A 25,397-nucleotide genomic window follows, 5' to 3' on the forward strand; every position below is an offset into this window, starting at 1 on the left:
CCAATCCTTCATTTCTCTTGCCACTTTATAGTTATGATGCCCAGACAGATTCAATAGAAGTACGTACCAGAGGTCCCATTGGCATGAATATTCTAGCCTTTTCCATGTCTTAAGAGATTAATTCATCCGTAAAGGTGTCAATAACAACATTTTCAATAGTTTCTTTGTAGATTCAAATGCCACTTATCTGTCTCAAAAATATGATCCATTGTACAACAGTAAGCAAATACACATGGTGGGACAACAAATTTGCACTAGTCAAGTAAACTGTTAGCTACGTTGAATAGGGTCATCAAGTGAGGGTTACCCTCACTTGTGAAGTGAATATAGGAATAACAAGCAATTTTTCTCCAAATTTACAAGAAGAATGCTTGGATTTTGCGGAACTCCACAGGCTCTCTGAGGAAACTTCAGCTTTTCTCAACACCAGCCGACTTCTTTTCGTTGAGGCAACTGATCCTTTCTGACCAGTTACCACTGCACTAGGAACATGTAGCCCATTAGGATAAGAGGAACTCATAGAATGATTCTGACATGTATTCTGCACATCTTCTGAAACCCGCTTGGAATCGGATTTGTAATGTTGTTCCAAGAGAAGGAGCGTTTCTTTTGCTTTCCACGGTTGCTTTGCTTTACTAAATCCCCAAACTAAAATTTCAAAAGTATTGGAAGCCGGAGAAATTCCAGACTCGCCCATCATCTCATAAACCCTCATTGCAGACTCCATTTTCCCAACAGTGCACCATCCAGTGATGATTGTATTCAAGATCACTGTATTTGGGTAGACCCCCAATTTGACCATGCCTGCTAGGAGCTGTTCTGCTTTCTCAGGTTCACGTGCATGGACATAGCTTTTGGCAAGAATTCCATATGCATGGACATCAGGTTCTATGCCAGCATTCACCATGACATCAAAGATTTCCCTACACTCGTCTGGTAGTCCTGCAGCATTCCAGGCATTCATAATGTGGCTAAACGTAATCACATCTGGTTTGACTCCAAATTCTTCCATCAATGTCAGAACCTGCCAGATTTGACGTTTTCCTCAACTTTTTGAACCCAACAACCTCCCCATTTTCATAGGTGATAAAAGAAAGAAAAACTAGTTTCTGAGATTCTGAAGTGCAGGATAAAATGGTAGGCTAAAATACAAGTAGCTGAGTAGAGGAAACAAGAAAAGACTACCAATCTAACGACTATTCACCTTGGCAAAACACTTTCATGTTTCTAATTTGCTCTACCATTCTTGTTTCATCAAGAAGTAACGATGTCAATGCATCCAAAAACTAACACATATAAACACCCATGAACACGAAAATGGATATGGTTCCATAAATCCACATCACTGGGTCAGCATGATTAAGATAATTGGGATACTGATGCATTGTCAAAATCACATCAGCAACATTGGAGACATGACAATAACAAGACCTTAAAGAAAGTAACCAGTACAAGAATTCATTACTATATGGAGGCATTGGAATCCCTCAACTTGAGATGACCAATTGTCTGGAAAGCTTAACATGTTAGGAAATGAGCCCAATATGTGTACCAAGCTATCCAACACCATACCTTATGTGTAATCCTATCTTGATGCAACCGCCCTTCGATAAAGACAAACAAATGCAAAAATTGATGAATAACATAAACCCGGAACCAGTGCTGACACAGAGACTTGGACCCGAGACCTTTTGGAAAACAAAGCTCTGATAACATGTTAGCTCTCGAATTGGCCCAACATGGCGGGTGCTGCCGAGTGATATTGGTGTGGGTGTGAAACGAAATTCCAAATTGCCTAGGTGTCAACATGATGAGCATACTACAAATGTGAAGGCACTCTTAATAAGCAGCTTTTGGGGTTAAATTCTACTGACCACGCAGAGTACCCTAGGATACGCAGGGTGAGTGTCTATGGCCTACACACACTAGGTGCTGTGTGGCAAGCATGCTACGTGCGAGAGTGGGTGTGAAACTCCCTCATATAAGCAAGAGACAACCTCACACCAACTTGCTTTGTAGTTCTACTGTCTACCCACACCATGTAACATGGTATAAGAGCTAGGGTACCATTGATATTAGAAGGGTTGTGCACACACGACAATTGCTACCAAGACTAGCTGGTCTGCAAATAACACGTGCCATTGAATCAGGCGTGTGAGGGATGTTGTGAAGCAAAGTCTCACATTACCTAGTGTCACGGGCTGACGTGCTGCACCCCATGATGCCTCAAACACGTGCCAGAATGTTCCATGTGCCATGCCAAATGCATAGTAGAATGCCAAGCGCCCGTGTCAAAGTGTGCCTAGACGCACCACCCGTTCAAACGATGGCTTGTCAGAAACTTCGGCACCGTGTCAAATTGTAATCCGTGCACCTTTTGGCATGCCATATAGGGTCCAAATGAATGTACACACATTGTAATATGTTGTAGCAGTTGTATCCTACCTCAGCTTTTCTTGGTTTATTTTCTATGTATTTTGCAAGAGCCATTATGACTCCTCAAGCATGGGTCATTTTTCCTCCAGCCACATGAGAAATGACTTTCCTAAGCTCTCTCAATGCTTTTCTTTTCCTATTTGTACTTGATTTCATTTTTTATCATTTACGATAATGAAAATTTCTTTGCTGAAGTGGTAGCTAAAGGTCATGTTCTTCGCGGAGAATGTAGAGTATAATGCCTGGTGTGCCTTACATGATCTTAGGCAAATTTGGCACGAACTGAGATTATGTGAAAGCATTTTCAGCACTGATGCTTAACATCAAAGCCATGTCAGAGAAGGGACAAGTTGGTCTTCTTCCTCGAGGACTTGAAATCATGGGCACGTCTATAGTTGAACCGCCTAGCGTCTTGTGGATTATGCTACCGAACCACAGAAGCAAAAAGACAAGGGGATGTCCAACACAAGTTGTGCAGGCAGTAAGACTCAGGGGTATGGCAAACCCAAGAGTGGGGGAGCTGATGAAGCCGGTTCGAGCAGGGGAAGCAAGAACAATAACAAACACATAGAGAAGGACCATCACAAAGAGTCAAAAGGGTAAGGGTCCACTTTCGTGTTTTCTATGTCAAGGGCCACATATTGGTTGATTGCGCGGAAAAGAAAGCTTTGAATGCTCTACAGGCCCATTTAGGGACTAGAGAGCATAACCAGGGTCAGTCAGACAACAGCAATGATGAAAATGAGGCTTGTTACAGACATTCAGTTCCAAGGGTGAGGGCCTTTCTCCTGGTGAATGCCAAGAGGCAGGCACCAAAGCACAAAGTTGCGATGTTGCTGCCTCTCCAAGGCAAGTGGAAGACAACCCAAAGAAGCCAAAGGAGAAGAAGGGAGGGTATCTCGCAATGGTCTTATGTTTGTGGACATTCGGGTGAATGGCAAGCCAATTTGTGCTTTCGTTAACATGGGAGCCATTTATAACTTCGTGGCAGGCACAAAGGTGGAGAGATTGGGCTTGTCCTTAGAGAAGTAAACTAGCCAAATCAAGGCAGTGAATCCAGCAGCTCAACCTATCCATGACATGGCAAAGTTAGTTCCTATCACAGTTTGCTCTTGGGAGGGGCAAGCAAATTTCACTGCGGTGCTTATGGATGACTTCCAAGCCATCCTTGGGTTGGAATTTCTCAGGTACAGGGTGACTCTTCTGTTATGCCTTGTAATAACTCTCTGTGCATGATGGGGCAAAAGCCTTGGCTTGAGCCTACTTGTGTACCAACAATGCTGATAAGTTCGTATATGGAGGAGCTTCCCTCCTATCAGTCAGTGTCACTATATCATCATTGTCTTTACTTTATTAGCATGTTTGATAGGTCTAACGTCAATTACTCATAAGCACTTTCCTTTTGGACTATTTTCCCCTTGCTATTCTTTTTAGCTTATATTGTTGGTTGTTCTATTGACACACAGTGCTTCACTAGTTGCTTGAAAGGTGTTTGGAGCTTGGCGTGCCTACAGATGCGTCTTGTAGGAACCTCTTGAGCATAATCTTGCCTCAAGTGCCGCCCTGTTGCACAAGGATACAAGAGTGATGTGCACTATATGAGGGTGAGGGCACTCTCAACTCAACATCGTGGTTTGGGGGTGGCATTCTACCCAAGACGGGCTAACGATCTCAACTTGAAAACACTAAGGAATTGGAATTCGTCAAGTGGGTGGGGTGGGATGACGTAAATGTCTAAATTCTAATTCTAATATTCTTTCTTCATCCAAAATTTATCAGGCATTTGGCATTCTAGTTATTCAACCCAATGTTCTAAAAAGCGCTCGGCGCTAGGCGGGCGGCCGACCACCTTCAAGCTTCGAGACCTATTAATCGGCCATTAATCGCCTTTTAGCAATTAGTCGGTTTTTTTTTTTTAAATATTCTACAACCTCCCTACCATCAATAATCACAGTTTTTCTAGTTGATGTGATATATCTTCTCTACCATTAATACTTACTAGTTACTACACGGCTACGGCCTACACCAAACGCTCCAAACCATAAATTTACAATACTACACTACTCTGCTACTCAGACTCAAGTGTTAAATTTTGTAAAAAAAAATACTACACACTACAGAGGGGGGGATCAAGAAATTACAGAGAGAGAGAGAAAAAGAGAGGGAAAAATTACACACAAAGAGAGAGAGAGAGAGATTACAAAGAGAGGGGGATCAAGAGTTACAACAGTCAACAATGAGGCGCAGTGGTGGTGAATGGTGATGAAAGGCGTCGGCGATGACTAGCGTCGGCGATGACCGGTGTCGATGATGAGAGGCGATCGTCGATGTACTGGCGTCGGCAGTAGGCAATGACTGGGTTTCTTCCCAGACCCAGATCGATGAGAGGCTGATCGAATGAGAGCCCTAACACAGTAATTCGAAGCCCTAAATAATCTGGTATGAGTATAACAGTTACCCCCTTCGTTTTCTAAAAATTCAGATTTACCTTGCCTAATCGCCCATTAGCCGATTAATCGCCCATTAACCGATTAATCGCCCATGAATCGATTAATCGCCTATCGCCGCCTACATGCCGACCAATTAAGCGGCGATTAATCGCCGCCAAAGTCCGATTAATCATCTAGCCGCCTAATTCAACCTTTTAGCCATTAATCTCATTGGTCAGCCCAAATTTCCGATTAATCGCCCATTAATCGGCAATTAATCCCGCCGTTTAGAACACTGATTCAACCTATGTATTGATAACTCAGCCAGATTTCTTAATGCATTATGACCTGTATCCTTAGGATGCTACGCAATGCAATTCATCATAGGAGTACTCAAGCTGAGTTTGATTGACAGATCACACCATACTTTTTTAAACCGGCCACTAAGAACAGTTTTGGCCAGTTCGTAGCGCTTTTTCAAGGGGCCAGTTCACAGATAGGCCGGTATAGCATTGAGACGGAAGATCGCACAGGGAACCGGCCGGTTCCCACTACATCGCAGTGTGTAGCAGTTTTTGGTGCTGTACCGGACCGGTTTGGCTGCTACGAACCGGTTTTGGGAGAAGAAAACAGAGTAGTTTGCAAGAAGAAAAAAGAGCAGCAGCAGGACATCATTTTTCCCAGCTTTTTCCCACCATTTTCAGATTTGAAGCAATAAACAACCACCGGCTTCTTCTCCTGAACCTTCAATGGCGTGAACAGCATTGAGGTTGGTTAAAATGAGACAAATTAACCCAATGATGAAAAAAAAGTATATTGTCAAGTTTAATATGTGTTGCTGATGATTTTAAAAAATTCACGACCGCTACACCCGGTTCCCGCTACGTATAGTTCGATTTGACCGGTACCGCAACACTAAAACCGCTACCGCTGCATCTCTGGGTACCGCTATTTAAAACTATGGAACACACATAGCATTATGAGACCTGTTATCACATTCCTTGTGACACTTGCTAACATGTCTATGGCCGATAAAAAAAAAACATGTCTATATTGAAATAATCCCTTCTAAAAGCCTATAAATCTAATCTTCTTTCTTTGTTTTGCCTCTGTTTTCCTATTGCTGGCAATTAAACCTTTCGTTGTGATTCCACTACTTCATCAACTACAAGAAAGTAAAAACAAGACTAGTTTCACTGATGTACTGGAGAATAACTAGCAAAATTTGTTGAGCTGTCAAAAAAATTTCTTGGCCACAACACTATTGCCACTCCTTTGAAGACAATAGAGAAAAACATACTTAGGACCAAAATAGAATACTTCATGCATAAGCAAAAGAAATAATAAGATACTTTAAAATGGAAACATAAACAAAAAACTAACCTCATGAGCCCCTTCTCTATAAGCCATGCCAAGAAATACTTTGAGGAGGGAATTGAAACGAACAAGTTCAAGATGCACTCCAAGATCCTTCATCCTGTGAACAAACCTCAATGCTTCCTCGATTTTGCCTTCTTTTATATATCCGCCTACAATTGTATCACACAATCGTTCATTCGGTTGCACATTGTGGTTCTGTATCTCTGGAATCATACCTTCTGCCCGACACGTCAATCCATTTCGAGCATAAGCTATTGCCAATGTGTTGTAAATAACAGCATTAGGTTTCAAAGCTTTTGCAACCTGCTTGAGAGCGGATTTCTCGGCCTGGACTTCGAAACTTTCCATGCGATGGAGCATTTCTTCTGCTTTCCACGGCTGGTTTGCTTCAGCGTAACCCCAAATTAATTGGTCAAAAGTCCTCAAATCGGGATAAATTCCAACCTCACACATCTTGTCGAAAACACTAATTGCGGACTCCATTCTCCCTGCATTGAGCCATCCTTTAAGGAGTGTGGAGAAGAAAACTTTATTTGGGCGGACCCCGGATTTGACCATGCCAGTTAGGAGCTGTTCTGCTTTCTCCGGTTCCCTAGCATTAACATAGCCTTTAGCAAGAATGCAATATGCATGGGCATCTGGTTTTACGCCAGCATGCACCATGTCATCAAAGGTTTCCTTGGACTTGTCCCCAAATCCTGCATCACTCCAGGCATTCATAACGTTGCTAAAAGTAATCACATCTGGTTTGACTCTAAATTCTTCCATCAATGTCAGAACCTGTCAGATTGATGCTTTCTAGTTATTTCTTTTTAATTCTCTAGGGAAAATATTTCATAAATAGGTGAGTATAGAAAAAAAAAAAAAACTTATTAGAATGCTGAATACACAAGTTTTTCCATGCTCTGGTTTCCATTTGGTAGCTGAATAAATGAGAAAAGAAGAAATGTCAACAACTGGACAACTATTTGGCATTAGTACATACTTTTAAGATTCTGAACTTTGTCTACCATTCCTTCTTTCCATCAACAAAGCAGACCAATAGTGATGACATTGTCAATGCAACCAAAAAAAACACTTGGCATGAGATAGTCCGTTGACAGAAAGGGAAAAATAACCATGAGTCCACATTTTATAGATGTTACAATGCAGCATTGAAAATCACTTCACTGACTTCAATACGATTGGACATGGGACTATGATTTGGAGAATAAGTCCAATAGTATAAGTACAAGGCTACCATACTATATCAAGGAATTGGGATACCTTAACTTGTATTAATTTGCTGTTCTTCACTTTAGTAGGGATGATTTCGGTTCGGTTCGGATTGGTTTGGGGTGCAATTTCCGAAGACAGATTTGGTTCGGTCCAAATATTTCTAGGACCGATCCCGACCGAGTTGAGTTCGGTTTGGGGTGGGATCTATTCGGTCGGGGATTTCGGTCCGCTAAATATAAAATTTCTATTCAATTTAAAGTATATATATGTAAAATATATATATATATATATATATATATATATAATATAAAATATATAGTCAATCGGTTCGGTCCGGCAAAAATTTCAGGAAACCGAGACCGAACTGATTTCGGTTCGGTCTGGTCCGGAAAAATTCCGCCATCACCCCGACCAAAAACCGAATCAATCGGTCGGTTTTTTTTCAGTTCATCGGGTTTTGTAACAGCCCTGCCCTTTAGTCAAGTTTCCGTTATTCACCCTCGAACATTTAGAAACTGGATTAGGCGGGAGCGGTGACAAATCAAGTCTAAGGTGTGTAATATAAATTTCATTCTCCATACACTATAAAATGAAAGAAAGTTGAAACAATGATCCATGGCTTGCCATCTTTGGTACAAAATGCAAAATAGATATATATACACATTTTTCACATGGCCCTCTCCGAGTTTGTGACCCCATTTATTTAGAATTCGTGTGTCCAATGTTCATATCAAGGTCCGGGTCAGTGTCTGTCCCTCTAGGTATGCACCATATACACTACTTCTACTCTATTTGAGTTTGTTTATAGATTCGTTATTTCATATGTAAACAAACTGATGTGCATAGTACGTATAAAGTATATATTAATATATCACTGTCTTTTTTATTATATATATAGGACATCATAGATATTGCATAATCATACTGACGTTTTTCTTTTTTACAAAATTCAACTACTCTTTAATTACTTATGGCTTCATTTCTATGCCTAGTCAACGAGGAATAATTATAGAAGTGTATAATTCCCACAGACGTAACCGTATATCTATTTTTTTAAAGGTTTTCGCAAATCACTGTATCCGTATCATGTCATCTCCATATCCCATAGCCGTAAGTGTTTCATAGATTGTCAGAGATGTTTTGTTATGATTCTCTTCCTCTTGCTTCAATTTCTGATCTGCTTTCCATTCTTTATCTGTTTGAGTGTTGGGCAAACCATAGTAACATGAGTGCGGAAATGTAACACTGCATAGGTGGTGGTTGAAGTTAATAAGAGGTTGCTATTATTGCACAAATAGAAATTTTGTTAGATTTTGTATTCTTGTTTTTGTTAGTTTTGCTTGTATCAGCCCTTTAATCGTATTGTGCAATGCCCTCAGATAGAGATATAGGATTTAGTCACAAAAGGGAATTTGAGAGCTCTCTGTTGTTGTAGATAACTAAAATCCATGCTCCACAGAAACAAAAATACTCCCTCTATCCCCAAATAAGAGTCCAGTATTTCATTTTGGGTTGTCCCTTAATAGATGTCTATTTTGAAAAGTTAATAGGTAAAAGTTTGTACAATTGTCATTTTGTCCTTTTGAAAAGTTAATAGTAAAGAGTTAATAGTAATTTTGGAAAGTGGAGGTAAAAGTTGATGTGAAAGGTGTAATGATGATGACTTCTTAATAAGGTGGAATTACGAAGCTGGACACTTACAAAGGGAAGGTACTGAAAGAAAAATAAGATGAGTTACTGAAAGGCAAATAGAAATAATGCACTTGGACAGCAGGTTCGAGTTCAGCTTCTCATGTCAAATACCATACAACAATAGAACAACTATGCGGGATTAGTCAGCAATTAGATGGCTAGGCAGGTAGGCAGGCACTAGTCAGCGGGTATATTTTGTCATTTTTTGGTAAAGTAAAATTAGTACTGAAAAGAAGGAAACTGTCCAGCAAATGAACGTTTACTTTGATGAAATGTTCGATGATGAATAGTCGAAGACTAAAAAATAGTTTTCAGATGAAAAACTAAACATTAGAGCATTAGGTTTTGATGGATGGATAGATGGATGAATCTTTGATGTTTTCATTTCAGATGTTATTTGATGTTTTGTTTTACATACTCAAACTTTGGGGAGGGGGAATATTTTCTGATAAATAAATAAAAACTGCCTAATCTTTAGGAGCCAACTAATCGGCAACTAGTCGGCCTAGGCACTAGGCGCCACTCCGCCACCCGACTAGCGCCTAGCGACTTTTAGAACCATGCCTTCACTTATTCCCGTCAAACAAACCGGTCCCAAACGTATTGGAAGGGTGAGAAAGGGCCATAAGAGAAGGGGGGAAATAAAAGATAATGAGAGCATTTAAGTCTTTTTCACACATAACATTATTGGAGTTACTGGTGCACTTCAGTCAGAAGAAGAGGTTCATTTGGATACCTTTGAATGCCTGGGTCTTGGGAGGTAATGTGCACAAGGACCGAACGCGACAGAGGTAAAATGAATACCCTTTGGTGATTCTTTTTTTTTTTTTTTTTTCACAGAAACCCTTTGGTGATTCAAGATGTATAATTTCAGAAGATTTTCTAAATCACTTGTAGTTAAATCCATATGATGCTTGCAGAAACTTGTCATACAAGGATCCGAGTTGAGCTCGTCTATATAGACAGTTCATAATGGCCACTACAGATCCCACTAAACATTGTAAGAGATGCAACCGCATCCCTTGTGGTACTTGATAAGATTTTTCTAACCCACCCCATCACAGTTATGTATGCTTTATTTGCACTTCTTGTGGCTCAAGTTCGTATTTTATTAATCACAACAAGAAGGTACTAATATGAATAGTGTTACAGTTACAGTTGCAATGACAAATAACTAGTGACCATTCTTTGAGCTGTCACATAATTTTCTTAGCTTGACACTAATGCAAATCGGCTATATCTTCCAGCATTATGCAGAAAAACATAAATAGGACCAGAAGAGCACAAAAGAAAAACACAAACAAACAACTAACCTCATCAATCCTATTTGTATCACCTACGTCTAGAAATCCTTTGATCAGTGCATTGAAAACAGGGAGATTAGGACGCACTTCGAGCTCCTTCATCCTGTATACAAACCTCAAAGCATCCTTTAGTTTACCTTGTCTGACATAACCCGCTACAATAGTGGCACAAGTTTGTTGACTGGGCTGCACATTATGGTTGTGCATCTCTAAAATCATAGCTTCGGCCCGAACCATCTCTCCATTTCGTACATAAGCTGTTGCTATCTTACTGTAAGTAACAGCATCGCATTGCAATTGAATCTTATCACCTGCAATTTTACCCTGAAAAGATAGAAGAAATTGTCACAATTGGTTTAACATATGACATTTTTGGCTTCATTTAGAACAGCAAGCAATTTGCTTAATATATGATATTTCTAACTTCCTTTAGAACAGCGAGCACTTGGGCTCTGGTTCCAACATGATATAACGGTAGTCTATTGAGCGCACAAGGCAGCATCTATGGTTGAATGGCTTTTCTTCAATGCAGTGGTAATGCATGCCATGAAATACCCGTTGGCTATATAACTTGGACTCGGGTGTTAAGTATAGGGTGTGGGTGTATATCTATGGGTCAGACATCTAAAACCTTAAAATAGAGAACACAGATATGGACCCATCCTTGACAAAATTATCTTTTGTTGTTTCGTTGTATACAAACAGGTTAAAAAATATTTTTTTTCAAAGGCAACAGGCTAAAAAAGATGACCAATAATATTTTCTATACCAGAATTTATGCACCCAGTCATACTTTCTTCTTCTTCTAATATTTCTATAATGAAAAGCTAGAAAATTCCACAGCTGTATCTGCTTTAAAACAGCCATATCCTGCACACAATCATATCAACAAGGGTATTTTGCCAAAATGGCACCATGTAACATAGTCCGTCGGTAGAGAATGCCATGCTTTACATTCCAAACAAAAATTTGTACCTTTTTTGTTATCATAGCACAACGATCTCAAAGTTTTCAGAGGCGAGAGTGCAAGGCGAGGCGGTTGACCTCTCATGAGGCAAGGCGTAAGCCTCAAGGCATAAGCCTTTGGAGTTTTTCATTTTGTGTTTAAACTTATAAAATTAGTTATAATGCAATACAAAGAAGGGATAGTGTTCCTGCTTTACTGAAAATTAAGAACTCGTAAATAGAACTCACTAGAAAGCATGTTAAGGAATAAGAATATAGCTCATTAATAAATCCCAACTATAAACGCACTATGCGCTGTTCGTAAATTTCATCATGCTTCAGATGCGCTGTTTATAAGATTAATTCTTTAGACAAGGTTTTCTAGCCACTACCATTTAAGGAAAATCCTACACTCAATCTTTTACTACATTTCCTTACCTCTTTTCCTGAACAAGTCACCTAAATAATGACTCGTGTTTTAAAACTCCATCCGTTGAAGCCAACCAAACCTACTACGCATGTAAATCACATTCAATTGCCTAGGTGCCACATTTTCCAATAGGAAAAACAACATATAATTTTTCTGTTCATATCTCGGCGAGGAGAGAATTGACATGCTATAAAGTAGCGCACTATACAGATTATTGAAGAAACAAGTTTTCCTATTAATATAAAACATGTTGGATTGCTTGACACATTGTTAGTCCATTTCGTAGCTGCTTAAACTTTTGGGAGAATTGGTTATGCAACATGTTATTGGAGCTTTGTATAGGACATTTCGGGTTCATGTCTCTGCATCTGCATTTGTTTCCCTTTTGCATTACGCTTCTCCCCATTCGATTCTAGTGCGCTCTAAGTATAGAACGTGCAAGACTGGGCGCACATGAGAGAGGCTATTGATATACCTACTTGGGCCCATTTCCTATGGCCATCCCAACCCTTACTCAAACTTTTCCGAAAATGTATGTAAAATTTGAGTAAAAGCTTGATTCCAAGTGAAGCACTCCAATGGACAAGCTCAAATCTAAGCATAAAGTTGTGAAAAGCTTGATAATGGCATAATTGTAAATTTAGAAAACAATACATCATATCAATCCCATTTATTGGTAATGATACACCATGGAATGGGGTTCCTATCCCAACATCAGTATACCTGAACTCATGAGGTCTTCCATGCAGTTTCAGTTCCAGAGGTTCAACTCGAACCAGGCTGAATGAGTAGCAGTAGAAAATGCAGCAACAGGTAGTAGTACAAACAAACTGTTAAGTGTGGTTACATACCTTGACTGGTAATGGCTGAAACTGTTCTTTCTCCATTACTCTAGTCATTTCTTGATGATTGTTCATGGTCCTAGAATAATCCTTCTCTTCACTATACTCTACCATACGGACCCCTTTGGCCTTTCAGCACTCTTTCTGTGCAAATTTGAATGTCTTGTTTGCCTTGACTTTACAGTTTACACCAAGATGTAACCTCTGCTTGGTCCAGTTTCACAGACCTCTTAGGAATTTTGTGTCAGGACATCTGAATATGAGCAATTTTGTGAAGTGAATAGGTAAATTGTGTCATGCACCATAAATCAATCTTGTGCAGTGCAAACACTCTTACAAGAAAGCATAACTTGACAGGAGAAATAACACAATTGAAAGTGATATAACTGAGAATTCGAAACCACATAAGTAGACGCAATGCAAGCCGATACAATGCAAGCAAAGTAGTCTGAATCAATTAATTAAAACTAAATTAAATTTTGACCGAAGCAGAGACAATACAAGCAGTGGCGGTGCCAAAACATCAACATATGAGGATTGAGTGGGAATATCAGTTTGAACAACACCTTGGTGAATGGTTGCAACTAATAGAGAGTCTGGTGATAGCACGAAATGCTATCAATTTAAACAAACACCGAGCACGATAGCTATCTTTGTATGGTTCATGACCACAAAGAGTAGCAGCTCTACGAGTAAGACCACCATTAAGTTAAGCAGTAATCGAAGAGACGAAAGTAGAAAGAAAAAAAGAGAACGGGAAAGTAGTATGAATGTAAGCGCAAGAGTAAATCTTCGGGATTTTGCTGAAAAACTAAACAAAGAAACGGACTATAGAAGATTTTAAGGCGTACACGAATCTAATTCGGGCAAAATGGAAAACATGTGTCACAATTAAGGCCATATTTGTTTAGATAACATTGAATGAAAAGGACAGAGCAAGTTATGTAAAATGTTTTAATTATAAAATATTTTCTTATGTACGTACTAGTAACGATCAAGCAGCCTACTGCCTACACCATTCCAACAACCGAAGCTCCTCTTTTTTCTCACCACCCTTCCATTCCCTCTCCCCCCTCCATCTCTCCCTCAATTAATATATGCCGCGTACATAAGAATACATACTTATACTAAATACATACATATACATATAATTAATAAATATATATATATATAGAGGAATTTTCAAGTGAGGGATCCCTCATTTTGTTAAAATGAGGGACTTTCATTTCCCGATCAAATTTTGAAAATCCGAACCGTTCAATGTGTGCAGAACGTAATTTTAAGGGTCCCCGCGAGAAATCAGCAAAACAAATGACCGGGAAGGGCGTCGTCCGAGCAGTTTTTTTTGAACCGTTCAATGAAAACTGCTCGGATGAAGCCCTTTCCGGTCATTTTTTTTGCTGATTTCTCACGGGGACCCTTAAAATCACGTTCTGATCACTTTGAGCGGCTCGGATCATCGAAATTCAATCGGGAAGGGGAGTCCCGCATTTTAATAAAATGAGGGATCCCTCACCGGAACCTAACTCTATATATATATATGCATATGTATTTGTATATTTTGCATATTATATATGAGGGGACTGAATATTCGGGCGACAAGAGAATGGAGAGAGAGCCAATTAGGTATCGGAACCAGACTTTCACAATGACATGACAGATAGGATGACTTAGAGTGAGACAATAGCAACCATATTCAGCAACTAGAGGGCAAAATCAAAAGACACACTCCAGTATACGACTTGAGCAAATTATGAGTGGATGTAGATTTTTGTGCTTTTGACAGAGATATTGTACTTTATCTAAACAACAAAAATATACTTTTGCCGTAAAATGTATTTTACTTCCTTCTTCCACAACAAAACAACAGAAATTTGGTACAATAGTTTGGAGAAAACATATTACAGCCGAAAAAAACAAAGCCTAAATGTAAACCTATTATGCTTTCCCGTTCGAGGAACGGCATGGGCCATCCTAGCATATATATGGTTCCACAGCACGATGCAAGTGGTTCAACATTAATCAACCAATATGAAATGTAAAATCCAAGAAAGCTTGAACCCATATCAACCACTTTCAATAATACCAATTTGTCATCGGACTACATCTATCTATAGCATTTGGAAAAGTTCAAAGAGCAACGTAGCAAAAGAAACAATTGGATTCTCAGGAAGTAGGACGAGGACTTTGGTGCCCTACACCAAGACAACCCCATTCAACAACACTTGCAGATAAAAGGAAACACATTCCATGATACCAAGCAGATAGATAAAATGTGCACGTCTCTAAATTTCGTTTTCCCTCCAAATTTAAAATGTATGGAAGTAACAATTTTCTCATAAACTGTTGGTTACCTGGCAATCTCTCAACATTGAAAAACAACAAAGATAAAGGAAAAACAAATGTTTATCTATGGTACATGATTGAATGAAATAAAAAACAATGCGTTGGACTCTTAAAAATGTTCTTGTTAAGGTGTTTGAAATGATAAACATCGGCACAAGGCAACCCAGTTTTGTGTGCTAAGGGTTTGTACATTTGTTAGCCACAAAGTGGATGTGTGCTCCATTTAGAATATCAAGTAAGTTTGCTAACTAGTATGTTTGAGTGTCCAAAGTACAAGGGGACCCTCGGCTGATCCAATTTAGAGAATAAGGGGCACAACAAAGGTCGTGCGCACGCCTCTCTCTCTCTAAGATTTGTTTGACTCCCAATCTCTCTTCTCTCTGGTTACGCAAGCCAGGGTCTTCTGTTCTTCTTTCTTCCACACAACCTCCATTCCCTATTATATCTCCGGCCTTCCATGACTCGCTGTCGTGCTATTGACATTATGCATATCAAGAGGGCAACTCCTTTGGATGATAGTGATCCTCCACCACCCAGTGAGTGGCATTGGGCCCCTTACCTGAAGGGGAGAGAAGATCCTTTTTTGAAGGGGGTTTAGGACTTCATCCCTACCACTGAGGATTTGTCTCACATTGTATTTCTGCCTAGAGATGGCTCTTGATTAGGGTAATCTGATTCCCCAATCTTTGGTGCAGCGTTTCCGGATCGAGAGGGGCGATATACCGTTCTCTTCTACCTACTACAGCTCTAATTCCCAAACTCCTCAATTTTCAGATATGTGATGAGGTAGTCGTCTTGGAAAAGATTCAAATCCTTTACTAAATCTGGCACAAAATGGCTCTTACGATTCTGATGGAGATGTTATAACTTCATAACAAGATTTCACAAAAAATAAATAAATAAATTTTGGGGGGAACATAACAAGATTTCAAAAGCATAACTTAAATATCACTCTCTTGTAATTTTAGCATCAAGAGAATTTTAGCAGCAAAGGTACTAACTTGTTCATATCAAACAAAAAACAACAAAATATTCATCGCATGTATCTCATTACGTATTATTTTTCCTTGTATAATTTATGGATACAAAACAGAAGGGACTCCTAAATTCTGTTTATTTTTAGAGGGTCTAAAGTAGCCGCACCTTAGCCTTTAGCCCCGGGCCGGCACTAGTAGCAAGCCAAAAAATAACTTTGGCTTGAAAAAAATGGCTCAAATTGTTAAAGATACTCTCACAAACCAAATACCACCTCCTATGAAAATCACCAACACTCGATGCTAAATTACAATAGCATCTCCAATAGCCTCAAGCCAATCCTAGGCAAAGAGACTATCCAAAAGGCCAAAATGCTAGTTTAGCAGGCCTCTGTAAGTATGAACCTCCCAACAGCCTAAGCAATTGGGCTACTCAAATCCCAAATACCATTTTTTAATTCATGAACCCTAGCCTCTTGAAATCGGAAAAGATGATGCCGGAGCAGTACGCCTCTGAAATTGAGCTTAAACAACCCGCAAATCAAGCCATAATCACCAATAATCGATCACTCCATCGCCCAATAATCAATTGAAAACAAAAGAATCAGATTCAGAGATTCAATCAAAAAACTCAAAAATAAAAAATAAAAACCCTAATTTTGGAAATAACAGTAATTTACCCGCTTGAAATCGCCTAAGACTCTGTCGCCGTCGAATTCAAAAATGCCTGAGCGACATCGCTGGAAACGAAGTCGTCATCGCTGTTGAAGTCGCCTGAAATCCAGAGCCAACGATGGCAGAATCAAACCCACCGGAATCTGACCCCACAGCTTGCCGACGGCGACAACGCCGGAGCCAAAGCAGTGAGAGAGAAAGAGAGAGAGACGGGGCGAGGCGAGGCGAGGCGAGGCGAGACTACAGTAGCACGCCAGGGCTGGCGTGGTACTGTAGCAGTCGCGGGTTCGACGAGGTGGGCGACGAGGCTGTTGGCTGAGGATTTTGATGGGTTTGGCTCGTTGAAGAAGCCAAATGGGGAAGAAGACCTATTGGAGAAAATCCAAACCATCTGGGTGGATGATTAAGCATTACTATATCTATCATCCATCAAAATGCTTGAAGAAAAGAAAAAACCAACGGACTAAATTCTTTAACACTCCACAGTTAAGTATCAACCACACAACCCACATATTATTTGGTCTGTTTGTCAAAAGGAGAAATGAAGAAAAGGAGCACCTCTCAGCTCTGTGCAACACAGCAGGGTAAAGCGAAAAGTTGAGTTGTTTTCGTTATTGATAAAGAAAAGAGTTTGGTACCTCTTGTGCTGAGTGTTGTCGGCATTCTTGCAGTTGTAGCCAGCGAGGGGGAGAGAGAGAGAGAGAGAGAGAGAGAGAGAGCGGATTTTCTGTACATATTTGTAAGATTTCGAGCGCCCGAGAGTCTGACGACATCAATCTTACGATTCTTATCCCTATATATAAATCCTAATGCATTTTCTGAAGGGGAAATCTTATTTCGGTGGCAGTTGACGAAAATTGTATTCCAAATCCACCACACTTGGAAATATATCATGGAAATTTGTCAAATACAGTAGATAAAAAGGGAGAATCAATTAGGGGTAGTTTGACATTTTAATTAAGTCAGAAATATTTTTTTGTCCTTATTAAAAAAAATCGCATTTGTTAGTTTTTCGTCCATTTTATTAAAATTATTTCTTTTTCATGACGAGAAAATTTTAAAATGTAAAAAATTACCGTCAAATTTCAATATTTTTGAATAAAGAAGAAGAAAAATTGGCTTATGGACTTATTTTTGTCTTTATTCAAACAAAATTGGGTTTTAATCGTAATTTTTTTTATACTTTTTAGATTCGTCTCGTCGTGAATAAGTAATAATCCTTAAAAAAATTGACAAAAAACTAACAAATATACAATTTTTTTGAATATGGACAAAAAAGAGCTTTCTGACTTTATTAAAATGTCAAATCACCCCCTTAGTCAACCCTCAAGTCCTAAGTCACATAATTCTCCGTGTGCATGTGCAAAAACATTTGTGAATTAAATCTCCAAGTACTAAATTTCACGGAAGCGATGATTAAGAGCGAAAACGCACTGCAAGAATTGAAAGCGTGTGTGCGTGTATTTTGAAGGACTGTCTGACTAAGTTCGGGCCCTAAAGCCATCTCCAATAATGGAGTTAAATTTGTGTTGTTATATGACGTAAAAGTGTAAAAAGTGAGACCCAATTGTGTGAGTTAAGTTATTGTTAGCTTAGTTTTCTATGTGTGTTCTATAGTACAACTAGCATTGTGTTACATGCATACATAAATTTCAGAAAACAATACATGAAAAAACTTCAGTTCAACATAATTTTCCAAATGATAAAATTACAAAAATCTACGGGTGGGAGACCAGACCGACCGACGTACCGAAAAATTAGTTCAATCCGATATGTGTAGGTACTCAATCCAATCTTTCCATATTTGAAAATTGGGAAAAATGAAAGATTGAACGAAAAATGGAAATATTGGATCAAACACCAAAACATATTGGATGAAGTTGATCAAGCACCAAAAATGGAAACTTGGACAAGAGCTTCTTGGTTTCTTCCGTCGCCATTCATCTTCCATTCAATAACAGGTTAAATATTCTTCTCTTTCTATTCAGGAGCAAAAAATTAGGGGTGTAAAAATCTAGGGCGAGTTTTGAGAATGAAATCTAGTTCTTGTTAATGGGAGGAGTTTAGAAAACTTAGGGGTTTGAAATTTTTGTGAGATTCTGAGTTCTTAAGAATTTTGTACATACAAAGACTTCAAAACATAGAATTGGATGGAGGATTTGTGCCATAGTGAAAGTCTCAAATCTGGGTGTAAGGGAATTGGGCTTCAAACACAAATCCGGAATGGGAAAGATGGAAAAAACATAAAAGAAAAGAAAAAATGATAGTTTAATGTAGCATATAGGTAAAATAGATAGTATTGGTGTAGTGTTAAAAATGATAGATAGAAAAATGTGCACTGTTCACTAGCATTTTTAGCTCAATTTTTACCTAAATTGGTGTACACAGTCGGAGAAAAACTACCAAGAGGAGGACAACAATGGTCCATAGCACTTACGACACCTTCGACCTCCTCACAGGCTGCCCCACAAAGATCGACGCTATCAAATCCCACGGCTCCAAACTCCTCCTCACCTACTCCGACGGATCCCTCCGCATTTACACCCCCGAATTTGACTGCTCTCCTCCTCCCTCCTTGGCTGCCAACTGGACCCATGAGGCGTTGTGGAAGGAACCCTACGTTCTCGAGCGAGCCGTGAACGCCTTCTCGAAGCGACCGATGGTTGTGATGGAGGCTTCGAGGCCGATGGTCACGATGAAGTTTGATATATCGATACACAGTGCCTCAAGGGCATAGAATAATTGCTCCCTTCAAGCTCTTCAAAAAGAAATAATCATTCAATGGTCTTGAAGAACTGTCATGTGGTGATCCAACACTCTTAGCTCTATTTGGCAAAGTTGCCAGTTTTTTGTTTTTCATAATGAAAAACAATAAATGAGTTTTTGCTTATTTATTTAAAAAAAAAATTTGGTGACCATAATAGTTTTTGTTTATTTATTTTGTGGGCTGACAAAAGTGTTTTCAAAACAAATTAAAATACAATTTTTGTGTTTCTATAATTTTTGTAAACTAGTAGAATTGTTTATATATTTTGTAAACAAAAATAGTCATACAAACATGTTTATGGTGCATATTTCAATAATATTGGAAACAAAAACAAAAAAAGTAAAAGTAAAAACGTTTCCAAACAGAGCCTTATCTTGTCAAGCACTATGGCTCAACTCACTGAGCCTACTCACTCAGTCAACTCACCAAGCCAAGAATTAATCTCAGCTTCTGTTGAATCCAGCTCAAGCCAGCTTAAGACAGCTGATAACTAACAAAATCCAGGTGGCATGAGATTAGAAGTTAGCTTCGATTAGTTAGGTTTAGTAGCTGGTTAATCTCTGTATTAGTTTGTTAAGCTTAGTTGCTCTGTTCTTAGTTTGTATAGATAGCTTTTGTAAAGACATTCTGCAATCAATTTTTGTAGTTACGTGGAATGAAATAAACACTAGATTCTCTCTCTCTAAAAATTCTCATGGTATCAGAGCCCAAAGACGCGAGTCATGAAACTCTAGCTACGCGAATCGTGAAACCCTAGCCTCGCAAGTCCGGAAACCCTACCTCTTTTCGATTCCAGTTTCACGAGATTCATCCTACTTTAGACGATCGATTCAAGATTCACGAGTTTCATCTTCGATTCAAGATTCACAAGATTTATCCTCATTCAGGCGTTCGATTCAAGCTTCTCGAATTGTCTTTGGTTCAAGATTCTTGAGATTTCTCCTAATTCAGACGTTCGGTTCAAGATCATCAATGGCATCGTCATCCTCCATAGTTTCACAATCTTCAACCTCGTATCTTCCTGAATCTCTCACTTTCTTGATTGCGAATTTTCAATATTTTATCACTGTCAAACTAGAGACTTCGAATTACTTTGCGTGGAAGACTCAGGTCGAGAATGCCTTAAAGGCCATTGGTTTGTTTGATTTTATTGATGGATCTGGTGGTGTACCGCCTACTCATGTTATTGATAGTTCTGGAAACAAAATTACAAATCTTGATTTTGCAAAATGGAACACTGTAGATCGTATGTTACTCTCGTGCTTGATTGCTACGCTTACTTCTTCAGTCTTACCACATGTTGTTGGATCGGATCATACCTTCCAGTTATGGCTTAAACTTGAAGAGAAGTTTAATGTGTTATCTAGATCACATATTCATGATCTCCGAAGATGATTATACAGTTTGCATAAAACAGGTTCTATGGAAAGTTATCTCGACTCTATTAAGGAAATTATACAGAAACTAGCTGGATCTGGTGTTCAGATTGATGATGAAGAACTGATTTTCCATACTCTCAATGGTTTGAAGACGGGGTATAAGTCCTTAAAATAGACGATTCGTACTAAATCTGATCACCTTACTTTTAGTGCCTTATACTCTATGCTTATGGCAGAAGAGCTTCATGTCTCTCACGATAAAATGGAAACTTCTACAATACTTGTTGCACCACATCAACCTTCAAACCCTACTAATACACCTCCATCTTCAGGATCCAATTCTGTCCTACCTACCAATCCATTACTTCCACCATCACCACTTCCTTTCCAATTCCCTTTTCCTATGCCTCCGTCACAGTTTTCTTTTCCCACTTTTCCTTCACTAAATCACACTGCTCAAAGGTTCCACAGAAACCAGAATCCTAACAAGTTCCCAAACAATCAGTTCTCTAAACCATTTTCTCCTGGTTATCAAGGCCTTTCTTTTCCAAGCTCCATGCCCTTTGCTCCTGGTAGTTGTCAGATTTATGGAAGGAACAATCATCAAGCTCCTACATGTTATTATCGTACCAATTTGGGATATAGACCTTTTGGAAGGCCTTTTGGTCAAGGTGGTGGATCATTTGGTCAAGGTGGTGGATCTTTTGGGCAATCTGTTGGCAGGTATTCTGGTCCAGGTGGATCCTTTGGTAGTAATCATGGTTTTTCTCCACAACATGCTTCATCACCTGGTTTCTTTTCTCCTAGTTCACAGGCATTTTATGTTGCTCCTGATGCTATGGGTTATTATGGAGTTTCTCCTTCTTATGATCTCTTCTGGTTTTGCTCTGAATATGCATGCTACTTATGGGAATGGTGTTGGGAATGGAGTTGCTCCTTATTATTCTGCAGTACCGTATGGTGGCCATATGCCATCCTAGTTTACCTCTTTCTCTGGACATGACAATGTTGCTTCTTCCTCTAGATATGGTAATTCCTCTACTCCACCATGGTATTTTGACTCTGGAGCTACATCTCATGTTACACCTGATGCTTCTCACATCTCACAACCACATGGAGCTCCAATCAGTACTAGTGTAACTGTTGGCAATGGGCAGCATATACCAGTCTCTCACTCAGGTAAAGGCAATCTTCCAACTCCCTCTCATATTTTTAGTTTGTCCAATGTTTTCCATGTCCCTTTGATTTCCCATAGTCTTCTCTCTGTTCAACAATTTGCTCTTGATAATAATTGTACCATCACCTTTGATTCCTGTGCTATGTAATCCAGGACAAAACCACTCACCAAGTACTTCACAAGGGGATCTGTCACAAGGGACTTTACCCCCTTCTTCCTTCTTTTAAGTCTGCTACAGTCTTGCTCAGTCAGTCTACTTCAGTTTCTCTTTGGCATCGAAGGCTTGGTCATCCTCATGTTGGTTTGCTTCACATTTTGTCCCAAAAGTATCAACTTCCTATTAGTTCTACTACTACTTTAGATTGTTACGCATGTAACAAAGCTAAAAGCCATAAGCTGCCTTTTCCAATTTCCACTACTCACACCTTTGCACCGTTTGAACTATTACATATGGATGTATGGGGTCCAGCCCCAATTCTCTCCTTTTCTGGGTATAAATACTATCTTTTTCTTGTAGATGATTTTACCAAGTATTGTTGGTTGTTTCCCTTACATGCAAAATCTGAGGTTGCTTCTCATGTTCAAGCTTTTAAGGCTTTTGTGTCTAATCAATTTTCTTCATCCATTAAAACATTTAGAACTGATAGAGGTGGTGAGTTTCTTAATAAACTCATGACTGTTTTCTTTGCTAAGTTTGGAATAAATCATGAACAAACTTGTCCTCATACCCCAGAACAAAATGGGGTGGTTGAGCGAAAACATGGTCATCTCATTGAAACTACTATCACTCTTCTTCAACAAGCCAATCTTCCAATTAAATTCTGGTTAGAAGCTCTTACTGCTGCTCTTTACCTTATCAATCGTTTACCACATTCCTCTATTCAGTTTCAGGTTCCTTTTCATGTTCTTTATAAACAAGCTCCAGATTATTCTCTCCTTAAACCTTTTGGTTGTTGTTGTTTTCCATGGCTTAGACCTTATGCCTCCAACAAATTGGACCCTAGGTCCTCTCCATGTATCTTTCTTGGTTACTGTTCTGCAATAAAAGGGTATAGGTGTCTTGATCCTCATTCTAATAGAGTGTATAATTCTAGGCATGTTAAGTTTCTGGAACATGATTTTCCTTATCCCCAGCTTATCACTCCAGCTTCTGTATCTCCTCTTTCCTTTACCCCTGTTTTTGTACCTTCTTTTAAATTACCTATCTCATCTTTCCCTTTACCTATATCTCCTGACAGTTCTGTTTCAACTTCATCAATTCCTACTTTCTCATCTTCTGTTCCTATCAGTCCTCTTTTGTCTAGTCCTTTATCTTCTTCCCCTGAGGTTCCAATCTTTCCTTCTCCACCTGCTCTTCCCAAACATCACATGATCACTAGAGCTTAACATTGCATTACCGTTCCAAAAAAAACTTTTTCTTTACTTGCTCTTTCTCCTCCTTCAACTGAACCCACCTCATTTAAGGAAGCTATGGCTTTCCCTGAGTGGCAAAAAGCTATGTCAGAAGAATACACTGCCCTATTGCAGCAGGGCACTTGGTCCTTGGTTCCTCTTCCACCTAATGCTCCTACTATAGGGTGTAAATGGATTTACAAAATTAAACGTCATTCTGATGGCACTTGTGGGCAGCATGTCCTTGGAATTTTCGAATTCCAAAATGCAAGGGCCCAGATCGAGGGAGCGCGAGCGGGGAAGCAAGCGCTCGCAAAATACAGAGTCGCCACTCGGGTTTGATTTGAAAATGTTAAGGAACCAGTCCGTCATAACCATATCTGGGTTCAGGAGCCAGGTTACGAGAGGGGAAGGGTTTTATGGCACCCCTCTCGCCCAATCCGGAGATCGGTCTCTACTTAGGCATTTGCGAAAGATGTTTGTTTGCGATTCTCTTTTATTAATCAATTCTTTAGCCATTTAGGGCGGGGGAACAGTTAATCGGGGATTAAAACTGTAACATGTTTGCAGGATGTGATAGATAGCATGGATGAGCAGTTAGTATAGGATGAGAACAGATTGCTGTGGGAGTTTAAACAAACTGGAAGGTCCCTGTTTTGGAGTGACGTGCGCAGGAAGAAACCAGCATGCACTGAACAAGTCACTACATGCTATTCACTCTTGGGCGCACATCTCCAAGACACGCGCGCGCCGGTGAGCTCAAACCCACAGCTCTTATTCTCAAACTCTCTGGGCTCTGGAAAGACCAGTGCACACCCAGGACAAACCACGCAGTTATAAGCCACATAATATATAGTTTAAAGCAATGTTAAAGGCTAAAAAACCCTACAAATTAATAAAACACCCCATAAACAGCGTGGAGACAAAATAATGGCCTAAAACTAAGCTACCCGTGCAAGGCCACTCACTGGTCAGAGGCATACTATCGCGCGATGGAGCCAGTCTGGCGCGCGATGGTGCGCCCTGGCGCGGACCAGTATTTGGTTTACACATTTCTGGGTTCTGGGATAGGTCCAGAATGATCCCAGGGGTACTCCAAAACTGCAGACATGCAAATTGAACTACATACTAGCAATTTCTAACAAAGGAAAGCAGTAAACTGATTTTTAACATGCTTAACAGTGATCTATAACATAATAAAGCATAAAACAGTAGGAAACCAATCCCCACGCGGTCCATCGCGTGCAACAACGGAGTGTCGCGCGTGAGAGTGGGACCGTCGCGCGCTGGTCCTACCATGACGATTCTGAAACCTTGCCAGCTTTAGGACCAGGACCGGTATTGATTACCAGCCTTGGCCCTGCCAGCCCCCCTCAGGGATCATAACAGAAAATAGTAGGTAAGCTATACCTAAATTGAGTTTGAAAGAGTGCTTGAGCTTTGATGTTTGAAGGCTTGATTGAGTCCGAAAGAGATTGAGCTTTGAGTAAGAGGTTATTTGCGTGGTTGAATGATTTGAGGAGGAAGAACAAGCTTTGTTCTTGAATGGTTGAAGTGTGAAAATGGAGGATGGTGACCCAAGGTGTACTCTTTTGAAATTCTTAAACCCTTTGAAAGAGAAACAAAGGGGGATATATATAGAGAAGGATGGAGGTGAATCTGGTTGGTGTAAATAGAGAAGTTCAGCCAGTCCACGAGGCCTGGCTGAAGTTGCATTGGTGGCCAACTGTCCTCCTTCAGAAAGGTTGGTGGGAGATTGGTCTGTCGCGCGATGGAGTGAGTCTGGCGCACGATGGTGTGCCCTGGCACTCTGTCGCGCGATGAAGTGAGTCTGTCGCGCGACGGTGCAACCGGGCGCGGGATGGTTGCGCCCTGGCCCGCATCAGTAGAGTTTTTGGTTTTTTTGAAGTGGCTTAGGCTAGGTTAGGTTCAAAGGTTTTGCAAACACTCAAAGCTCAAACACGCTATCATTCTCGGGGTGTTCTTGATCCATTTCATCATCGGGGAATCA

General features: G+C 39.8%; 1 protein-coding gene across 2 annotated transcripts; it reads right to left on the reverse strand.

Annotated features, from left to right (window-relative positions):
- Positions 1-137: 137 nt before the first annotated feature.
- Positions 138-17,441, reverse strand: LOC131316679 (pentatricopeptide repeat-containing protein At5g21222-like). 2 transcript variants are annotated; one of them, XM_058346114.1, is made up of 6 exons: positions 17,310-17,437; positions 16,677-17,062; positions 12,686-12,929; positions 10,469-10,783; positions 6,249-7,025; positions 138-1,024 (listed from the first exon to the last, which is right to left on the reverse strand). In XM_058346114.1, exons 3-6 carry the CDS (start codon positions 12,788-12,790, stop codon positions 293-295), a joined length of 1,929 nt encoding a protein of 642 aa, XP_058202097.1. In that variant the 5' UTR covers positions 12,791-12,929; positions 16,677-17,062; positions 17,310-17,437; the 3' UTR covers positions 138-292. The 2 variants fall into 2 exon arrangements, with proteins under 2 accessions (XP_058202097.1, XP_058202096.1); XM_058346113.1 differs by lacking the exon at positions 16,677-17,062 and having other exon boundaries at positions 17,310-17,441.
- Between the last annotated feature and the right edge of the window lie 7,956 nt (positions 17,442-25,397).

The sequence above is a fragment of the Rhododendron vialii genome, chromosome 2a, assembly GCF_030253575.1.
Source record: "Rhododendron vialii isolate Sample 1 chromosome 2a, ASM3025357v1".
In the NCBI taxonomy this organism is placed as follows: Eukaryota; Viridiplantae; Streptophyta; class Magnoliopsida; order Ericales; family Ericaceae; genus Rhododendron; species Rhododendron vialii.

Coding starts and splice junctions, on each gene's coding strand:
- LOC131316679 (XM_058346113.1), bottom strand. CDS start 12,790: ATGGTAGAGTATAGTGAAGAGAAGGATTATTCTAGGACCATGAACAAT. Junction 10,784..12,685: donor TTCAGCCATTACCAGTCAAG/GTATGTAACCAC, acceptor CTATCTTTTCAG/GGTAAAATTGCAGGTGATAA. Junction 7,026..10,468: donor ATACAAATAGGATTGATGAG/GTTAGTTGTTTG, acceptor TCAATCTGACAG/GTTCTGACATTGATGGAAGA.